This window comes from Protopterus annectens, chromosome 2.part1, assembly GCF_019279795.1.
Source record: "Protopterus annectens isolate FY-2018-M chromosome 2.part1, PAN1.0, whole genome shotgun sequence".
NCBI lineage: Eukaryota > Metazoa > Chordata > Ceratodontiformes > Protopteridae > Protopterus > Protopterus annectens.
The window spans coordinates 948516077-948526565 of record NC_056729.1 but is presented as its reverse complement, the minus strand read 5'-3'; the positions used below and the strand labels follow the sequence as shown (position 1 = coordinate 948526565).

The 10489-nt window shown below is 41.4% G+C and overlaps 1 protein-coding gene across 1 annotated transcript in view; it reads right to left on the bottom strand.

Annotated features, from left to right (window-relative positions):
* The window catches only part of LOC122794924 (probable ATP-dependent RNA helicase DDX60), a 3096781-nt gene that overhangs the window by 1934237 nt on the left and 1152055 nt on the right, over positions 1 to 10489 (bottom strand). The window contains exon 12 of the mRNA XM_044063517.1: positions 4445 to 4557. Coding sequence (XP_043919452.1) covers positions 4445 to 4557 — 113 coding nt within the window. The remainder of the gene's footprint in view (positions 1 to 4444; positions 4558 to 10489) is intronic.

The window sequence follows — 10489 nt, the reverse complement described above, 5'->3', positions numbered from 1 at the left end:
AAACAGATGCATCAGATATACTGGTATAACAGATTCATATCACAATGTATCCGCTACCTCTGAAACAAACTTCCACTACATGTCAAGCACAGTTGCACCCTTGCCGCTTGAGAAAAACCTAAAGAAATGGATGGGCTGCCTCTATTTTTCCCCTGCTCTTGTGTTGCATTCCTTGAGGCTGGAGGGAAATTTCTAATATGGTTAGTGGCTAGGCTTGTAATGGTCTAAAAGATAATTACCAAGTACTTACCTATGAAATGATGGAAATCCATACGCTGAATACCACACTAGAAATCTGAAACTTAACACCTATTCAATCCATGTAAACTGCTTAAGTTTACCAAACTAAAGCCTAAACACAATAGATCCTACATTCTTTATCATAGGTTCATAGGTAGGTACTAGGCTATCGGCCCAAGGGTATACGTAAACCTAGCCAGCAAAGTTCCATAGCTTACGCCACCCAAGAAAGTTATTTTCCTGTGCCACTGTCGAGCGGAGACACAGAAGTGATCCCTGTGGTGTATTTCCTATTTCCCATCCACTCATCAAGATTTTTCTTGAAGAGTGCTAATGAAGAACTTTGCTTGACATAGATAGGTAGCTTGTTCCAGAGTATAGGAAGTCTCTGGGACAGGAATCTATCCCTCCAGCGTGTCCTGTTTTTTTGTGGTGACAAGGTTTAGGTCCCTAGAGCGTGTAGCTTGGAGTGATTGGGATTTCTTTAGGTGTAGCATGTCCAACAGATCTGGGTTTGACATAGCTTTATCTGTTTGGCAGAGATCACCTCGGAGTAGGTGATATGCTACGGAGTAAAGCTGGAGTTTTTTGAGGGGGTCAGTGTAGGGCATTTGTTTGAGGCCAGTGATCCTCTTTGTGAGGTACTTCTGTGTCCTTTCCAGCTGCTGAAGATGTATTGTGAGGTACATTCCAAAAGGGGCACTGTACTCTATAATGGGTCCAATGAGTGGATGAGAACCCTTTTATGAAGAGGTGTGCCATGTAGAAGGACTTCCTGACTACTGTGGTGATGTGACTATCAAAGGAGAGACTACTGCCCACATGGGTCCCAAGGTCTCTTATCACGCATTCGGTGTTAAGTAGATTGCTGCCTATGTGGTAGTTCATGGGTACAGAGTTTTTACCAAAGGGGATGACACTGCACTTTTTGGCACTGAGCCTGAGGCCATGGCTCTGACACCAGGTATCTATCTCAGTGAGGCCCTTCTGTAGGATGTCCACATCATTTAGGGACTTGACTATGGCTCCTAGTTTGCAGTCATCTGCAAACTTCATTAGCTAGAGGCCTTCTGTGTTAGCCTGTAGTTCAGAGAAGTAGATACCAAACAGGAGAGGTCCCAGGATGGAACCCTGTGGTACTCCACTTGTCACTGCTTTGAGGTCAGTTTTGGAGTCTGCAACTTTTACAGTGTGGGTTGTGTCAGTGAGGCAGTTGGCAACCCATCTTGTGACATAGAGATTTATACCTAGTTTAGTGAGTTTAGCTATAATTCCAGAATAGGAGATGGTGTTGAAAGCCTTGGTGAGGTCAAGATAGGCTGTGTGAACCACCTTACCCTCATCCACGGCTTTGGTGACTGCCTCAAAGAAGTCGATCAGGTTCAGAAGGAATGATCTGCCTTTCACAAACCTGAACTGGGTGGGATCCAGAGTTTGGAGGTTACCAATGTCTTTGTTTATGAGTTCCATGATGATACTTTCCATGGCCTTGCAGACCAGGCTCGTCAGGCTAATAGGTCTATAGTTCTCGGGATCAGTGGTGGCTCCCCCTTTGTGGATTGGGATAACTGTTGTTATGCATCATTCAGTGGGCACAAAGCCTGATGCGAGGCTATTATTGAACATGGTGCTTAAGTGGGGAGCCAGTTCGTTCTGAAGTTCATGTAAAACGCAGCCTGGGATGTTGTCCGGTCCCATGGATGCTGTGTTTTTGGCTTTAGAGAGTGCAGCTTTTACCTGCGTAGCTGTGATTACAGGGACCCTGTATTCTTCCTGTATAGATACGGGCCCTTTAGGAGGTGAGAGGGGGGGTAAAGTTAGCACTGAACCTATCTGCCAGGATGTTGGCAATATCAGTTGGTTCTGTAATATTCGTGCCTTTGTGCTGTAACTCAGAGTAGATCTGGGTGTTGCAATCTAGATTCTTGACATAGCTCTAGAATGCTTTGTGGTTGTCCTTGGATTTACTGGCGATTTTGTTTTCGTAGCTAGCTTTGGAGGATCTTATAAGGGATTTCAGCTTCTTACTGAGGCTGACCAGGGAGCTCCCTCCACTCATGGGATTTTACTCTCTTTTGCAACAGTTTCTTCCTTCTGTTGTACAGTTTGTTTATGGCAGGGGACCACCAGATTGGCTTCCTTTTTTTGGAGGATAGCGTCTTGGTTCTGTTTGGGATAGCAAGATCCATGCACTCGTGTAAGTGCTTATAGAGTGCATATGTGTAGGATTCAGCAGTTGTAACTGTATTGTCCATCTGCATGGGTGTCATGAAGTTCACCACTTCTGTCTTAGGAAGCATTAAGTTGAAGAGGCTTGTTATATTGAATGCCCTTCAAGGTGATCTGAAAATACTTTTCGTAAACCAAGAAATTCAAAATAAATTCAAATCACGCCCATTTAACTTTGCAAGATGCAATTGTTTTGCCCTTTAGACGGTTGCTACCTACATCGAATAATACCACAGAAATTAACCTGTTTAATATATCTCTCTGTTGTTAAGAACGTTGCCCAACATCTAGATTTTTACCTGATATTTCTGTCTGTTCTTGAAAAAAAATTATTTGGTTTTCTGGAAATAACAGAGAACTGAAGTCACTAATTAATCAAAAATATTTGAAGTTCAGACTTTATATCCTTCAGAAAAATGCTTACAATAATGCAAAACCTGTTCTATACTCTTTCTAAGTTTATAAGAGCAACATTTAAAATCTGTCCCTGATTGTGAAACTTTATTCTCCATTTCTTTTTCACTTTGTCCGGGATTCTTAAAATGAGAGGTATGCTGTCTAGCCATGGACTATATTGAACATTGAAGTACTCTGTTTTAATTCAATATTTTATACTTAGTGTTGCTTGACTACTGACTTGATGCTGTATTCATTTACTCTAATATCTCACCCATCCTTCACAATCAGAATTATGCCTAACAGAAGACAGTCCAGTCTGCACAATTTGTATAACAGGCTCCCCATCCATGCAAAGCAGAGTTCCTTCCTAACCCAATTCAAGTGCAACCTGGACAACTGGATGGTGAACAGGAAATTCATCCCTGGTTTTGCACCTATGTCTCTAATGGACACAGTCAAGCTGTAAATGGTTCATCTCCAGGCCCCTGCTTGCACTTATCAAGGGTATCAGAACTTGTCAGAGATTTGGGTTGCACGACTAGGCTTACAAAAAGGCCCTTGTGGCCATTAGCCAGCCTAGTAAACACCTATGAACTTTACTTTTTCACCACTATACTATAAGCCAGGTCACTGAATAGTAGAGTCAAAGCTAAGCTCTACTTTTATGGATAGCATTGGCTATATCTTTATATACCATTCAACTACTTACCCTCATTTTCATTTTGTGTGTGTGTGTGTGTGTGTGTGTGTGTGTGTGTGTGTGTGTGTGTGTGTGTGTGTGTGTGTGTGTGTGTGTATGTGTGTGTGTGTGTGTGTGTGTGTGTGTGTGTGTGTGTGTGTGTGTGTGTGTGTGTGTGTGTGTGTGTGTGTGTGTGTGTGTGTGTGTGTGTGTGTGTGTGTGTCCTGCGTAATCTATGTACTTAATTTTTCATCAGGCTCTGGGCTGTTATTTTGCATTACCCAGTATAATTATCCAAAAATGGTTATGCTTTTAATACCAGGTTTTATATTTAACTGATAGCAGCTGTACTACATTTAATAATGTTGAAATGGCAATGGAATGCTCTGTGCAATATTCTGCTCAGGATAATTTAAGGCATTTTTCCTTATGGTATCCTGTCAAGAATTCAGGGGTTTCAGACTCTGTACAAGTTCCCATTATGTAAAAGTACCACCATGTCATAACACTCTGGGAAGTGTCTATTTCCTCCAGTAAGAAGCTGGCACACACCTCTGCTACTGACATCAGCATTTGCAGCTCCCTTTAGACTAACTCCTCCTCCTCCTACCGGGGTTGAGGCACTTTGAGGTAGTGTAGTAGAAAGATAAGCTATGCTGTACTGCCCAACATTTTGGAAAGTGGACCTACATCAGAATAAAAGTAAAATACAGTAAAGGTGATATTCAGTTGAACAAACTCTGTTTCAGACATCCTTTTCAGCTGACCTTTCTGGCAGGCTTATCTCCCTAATGAAGTACTAAATTCAAATACTGTGGTAATACCTGGAACCAGCATTTTGTGCTATACAGTACTCATTTATATCTTCAGGAAAACTATAATTGTAAAAGTTCTTACCATTATCACATGCTGTTCTCTCATACTCATCAGATAGTGGTTTCATACTATGCCAGTGGTACAGTTCATCAAATTCTTTTGATTTAGTTAGAGACGAAACAAGTGGATCATCACTGAAAAAAAGACAATGGAAATTATTTTCTAGATGACGTTAGAATTTTGTCAGTCTATGTGCTGACACTACGTTGTCATGAATATTAGAGGAAACTTGGAATAACTGTCCTCAAGGGTTGTTGTTAACTATAAAAGTCTGTGGTGAGGTATGAGTTTTATACAAGTATCCTTCCTTACACAGGTATACCGTTACTAAACAACAAATAAAAACATAATGAAGTGAGTTAATGCATTTATAAAATGAGTACAAGCATGCTTCATGATTTTAATGAATTTTTGTTAATGTAGTTAATAACAGCTAATGCAAAACCATTTGTGGATTTATCTGGGTATTGAAAAAAATGGAAAAAGTTAGTTTGTTTTTGTTCTCTTGTATACTGAGTTCATTTATTAGCTTCTCCTGTTGTACATTGTGATTCATTTTCTTTACACTATGTTTTACTTGTTTTTTGCTTTTAATTGCATATTTAAACTATGAAAGCAACCTCAGCTGTGTATCTTGTGAGTCACACAGAAATTAAGTTTTTCCCTACCCTCCCTCTTTTAAACTCAACTGTCTTCCTAGATGTCTGCCCATTATGCTAATTTGACCATACAGCTCCTACCCTCTCCTCTTTCATTGGCTATTGTTAAGAACAAAATTATCATTTTGTGAAATCATTCTCCTTCAACTATTTAAATGTATTTGTCATTCCACTATATTCCACAGAACCAGAATACAAAGTGCTCACCACTTCCAATTTATCTTGATCTTTTAAAATTAGTGGTTCCCTACTTACATAGCTAAAGCTTAAGTTACCCCTTCTTTCATAGCTAACTGCTTAGTGCACACTGCAGCACTTAGGGTATTAACCCATTTTCCATCTTATCTTTAACTTCTACAATATCTACTCCAAGGCCACCAATTACTGGACAGCCCACATTCTGCCTCTCAGTAGTCATCCTGGAATTAGCACTTCTGTTGTGTTCCTAGTGAGAGATGGAGCATAGGAACATTATTGCTTGGGGGCTGCTGATCACTGGAAAGCCTAATAACTGCTCCATAGGTGCCACTTTGGAATCTGTGCATATATTTTGCTCCTGGTGAGAAGGAGCAGAGTGCATAAATTACGGACTCTTTCTGGTTGGGAAATGAGTGTCTGTGCTTGACCTTTCTGACTGGTCTGGTTGCTATTCAAGGCATCTAGCAGGAAAAGGCTACAACAAGCCTATAGACCCTTACATCATCTGGGACAAGACTGTGGATCACTAAACAGGCTGTGGCCTGCTTCTCTTCTTGGGATTGATACTACTGTTTTGCTTCTGGTGAGAAAGAATTAAAGGAGCTTTGTATGCCAGTAGTGTGAAGCTGTGGTGAGACCAGTACTAGTAATAGTCAGGCAGTAGCCATTCAGATGACTCCCTTGTTTTCATCATTCCTGACAAAATAATTCTTTATTTTCAGTAAGTACTGCTTGCTTTGTTTCTAACTTCAGAATATCTGCCTAAATACTTTATCCATAAATCATCAGGCTCTACTTATTAGTTTCCCTTCATGTGTTTGACAGTGCCCTGTATAGCTACAGATGCCTTGAGCTGACATTTTTCCTGTAAAATCACCATTGAAATTTCACGAACACATAGTTGCACTCAGGACAACTAGCTTGCAGTGACAAGCACTGCCCCCAGAGTTGCAAACTGGATCCTCCTGACATTACATTCAAATTCCAACTGTCTAATCAATAAAAAAGGATCTGTTGCCATGGGTTATGAACTTTCCCACTATCTCCATTACCAGCTTGGTGGATATGGTCATCTGAGGCAATGTAGAAATTGCCTCACATTTACTGGCAACCAGTTAATTCTCAATGAAACTGATATGGTGCGTGAGAGATGCATTTACACAATGTCACTGGAGGCAAAGGTCTCACATAAAGGTACTCCTGATGTCAATAAGGTTGTCAGTAGTACACATGCTACACCAATCTCACACAATTCAAAGCAAACACATAGACCCACATAACCTTCCTAAACCCCAAACACCTCCTAAACAAAGTACACTTAACAAACACCCTCAGCAACCCTGAATGCACTCTTTCAAAACAACACCCACATCAACACATACATCCACATCTCACGGAGTGTCTACTTCTACGTTCATAAGACAAGCTACAACAGAATCCAACATTCTAGTCAATGAAGACTTCTTTGGAAGACATGCTAATGTCCCTCTCACCAGGCTGAGTAAAGAGAAAGTCACAGTTAGTTGCTTATCAGGGGCCAGGATCCACCACATTACCCACGTACTCAGGTCACTGAACCACATGCACCAGTATGACTTAGTCATAGTCCATATGGGTGTAAATTACCTGAGATGTGCCTCTCTAGACGATATGAAGACAGACATCATGGACATCTCAGAATATGTGTCCCAGGCTGATATGGCCTAGCACTGAGTAGCATTTTACCTCTTCCAAGGATGATGCCACAGTATGAACAAAAAAATACTGACTTCATTAACTGGCTTAGTTTCTGGTGTCATTCTAAGAAGGTGCAATATTTGTCACCATGGAAGGAGATGGTTAACAGATCATACTGCTTTGCCTGCTTCTCTTCTTGGGACTTTTGAATATTGGCTAAAATTTTGTCCTCCCCCATAGTACCTTTTTTAGGCAATTCAAAGGATTTCCAACACAGGATCTTAGGAGTTTACTAGGCTATTGACCCGGAGGTCATTTCAAGCCTAGCTGTTTCATCCCAATGTAATACCACAGAAACTCTAGTCAATACCCAAGACTGTATTTAGTAATGACTGCCCATGTTCAAGAGGGTTGTGGGCACTATCCCTGGTAAGAGTTTACAGTGCTCCATTCACTCATCCAGGTTCCTTTTGAACAGTGTCATAGAGGTACTCTGCTTCACATGAACTGGTACCCTATTCCAAAAATCCAGTAGCTGCTGGGAGACAAATTTTTCCTCCAGCATGTTCTAGTCAAGTCTCAGGTCATATTTAGGTCCCTGGAATGGGCAACTCTAGTCCTGTTTGATTTATGGATGTGTAGCAAATACATCAGGTTTGGGTCTGAGATTGCTCTGTAAGCCATGCATAAGTCTCCTCTAATACGTCTGTATGATACAGAGTATAGTGACAAGGACTCCAGTCAGTTTGTGTAAGGCATGTGTTGAAGTCCCTTGATCTTCTCCATTAGAAACCTCTGAGGACTCTCCAGTTTCCAAAGGGGCTTTGTATGGCACATGCCCAAAGGGGCATTATACTCAATTATGAGCCTGATTAGTGACAAGTACAAAGGGGTTATAACCTTCTCTGCTCTAGAGACAATGCCTTTACTGATCAAGTATGCTACGTAGAAAGTCTTCCTTACTAAAGCAGACATATGGTGGTCAAAGTTAAGGCCACAGTCAACTTGTGATCCCATATCCCTTTGTAGGTACTTAGGGGTATTGTTGTTGATTTGATAGTGTGAAGGAACATTGTTTCTGCTAAAGGGAACGATGATGCATTTCTTGCATTCAGTTTGAGACTGACTAAGACACCAGTTTTTGGATAGTGTAAGACCCTCCTGAAGTATGCTGACATAATTTGAGGATTCAATAATTGCACTTAGTTTGCATTCATCCGCAGACTTAGTCAGCCACAACCCTTAAGTTTTGGCCTGAACTTCTGAGAATTATATACCAAACAGTAGGGGGCAAAGCACTGACTCCTGTGGCACCCACTAGTGACAGGTCTGCACGTTGATATGGAAACACAACCTTTGATAGTATGTGTCTGGTTTGTGAGGCAGTTTGCAACCCATCTTACAACAAAGGGGTTCACATTCAGTTTGCTAAGTTTATCAGTAATGCGTGACTGTGGGATTGTACTGAAAGCCTTTGCCAAGTCGAGGTATACTGTGTGCACAGATTTGCCCTCATCAATGGCCCTGGTCCCATTTTTAAAGAAATTCACCAGGTTTAACAGACAGGATCTGCCCTTGACGAACCTGAATTGGGTTGGATCCAGGGTTTTGAGGTTGCCAGTGTCTTAATTAATGAAGTCCATTATGATACATTCCATGGCCTTACAGATGAGGCTGATCAGACTTATGGGTCTGTTATTCCCCAGGTCTGTTGCTAGGCCACCTTTGTGGAGGGGAATATCCCGCAGAAACAAAGCCTGTGGTTAGGGCATGATTGAATAGGGAACTTAATGGCGGTACTAGTTCATGTTGTAGCTTGTTTAAAAGACAACCTGGGATGCCGTCTGGTCCCATAGAGGCTGTGTTTTTGCCTTGGACAAGACTTTAATGACCTGTTCTTCAAATATGTAGAGTGGTGGGGCAAGTTGGGGAGAAAATTTGTGATAAGTTTTGAGGGGATAAGGGAGTTAAGTTTTCAAAAAATCTATCCGCTAGCAGGTTTGCTCTCTCTGCAGGGTCAGTGTGTGTGATACCATTAGTCACAAGTTCAGCACATGCTTGGGTCCTACCCTTTAGGCTATGTATGTAGCTGTAAAATCCCTTATGGTTATCCTTATTTGTGCTAGCTAGGTTTTTCTCAAAGATACCCTTAGAGGATTTGGCATGTTGTCTTATTTGCCTGTTGAGGCTGAGGAGGGTGCTTTTCCATTGTTGGGGCCCAGCCTTGGTTTTCTTGGACAGCAACTTTTTGCATTTGTTGTCAAGTTTGTTGATGTTGGATGTCCACCAGGGTAGGCTTTTATTTTTGGGGCTCTGGCTTTGATTGTTTCTGGAACAGCTGAATCTATACACTTATGCAAGTGACTGTACAGGGCTTTAGTGTAAGCTTCTGTTCAGTTACCACTTCTAGCTGGGGGTGGGGCTTAGAATGCATTTATACCTACCGCTAGGAGGGTATAGTTTGCCTTGGTGAAGTTTTTTAGTCTGATTTCCCCCATTGTAAGGTCTGGTTTTAGTGCCAGCTTGAAGGTGACTCATTTGTGGTCAGATTTAACTAATGAGGGTCCGACAGCTGTGGCAATGCATCTGTTTGACATGTTAGTGAGGACCAGATCTAGTATGTTTGTTCCTTGTCAGGGTTTGAACATTTTGTTCCACAGCATTTGAGTTAATAAAGTCAAGGAACTTTTGTGATAGTGAGTTTGGGCTAGAGTAGTTTCCCAGTTGATGGTGGAATAACTGAAATCCCCCATAACCAGAGTGTTCAGCAATATTTGGATTGACTGCAGTTTGGTCAAGTAGGCTTCATGCGTATCATGACCCAAGAAGGGGGATCTATAACGGGTTATGACTTGAACAGGGTCTTACCCACAGTATCCTGAACTTGGAGTAACTTCATGGAGATGTCCAGTCTAACTACACGGGAGATGAAATTATCTCTAATACTTTGTTCATATGTTTGTTTTTTGTTTGAAGTTGTGGAAAGCACTGTAGCCTTGCAAGACCAGGCTAGTATATGAGGCCTTGAACCAGGTTTTTGTGACTGCACAGTTATCTACATCTTCCAGTCACAGAAGTGCTTCCAGTATGTGGAGTTTTTGGTTTAAGGTCTTACAGTTTAGCTGCATACCTCTTATTTTGTTATGGTTGGCAAATTTCACGTCGGTAAGTTTGTTTTTGAGACCTTGTCTAAGTTGAAAAACTGTTATCACAAGGGGGGGATTTTTAGAACTGATCAAGGAGGTGCTCAGTAGATGGATATTGCTGCTGGGGGGGTTTTGCTGGTGGTTTAACAGGTCACAGCTCACTATCATTATTTTAGACCAGAAAAGAAAAGTACTAAGGATGAGGACTAAACTAATGTAATGCAGCTGCAACTAAGGGAAAAATTGTTGAAGTTATCTGTCTGGCTATGGCACACAGTTGCATGGCACTGTGTGGTGCTGAGTGCAAACAAGCAGAAACTAGTTCAAACACCAGGTTTAAATACCAGAAGCTAAAAACTTAAGTTCAAAAGGACCAATGAGGGTGC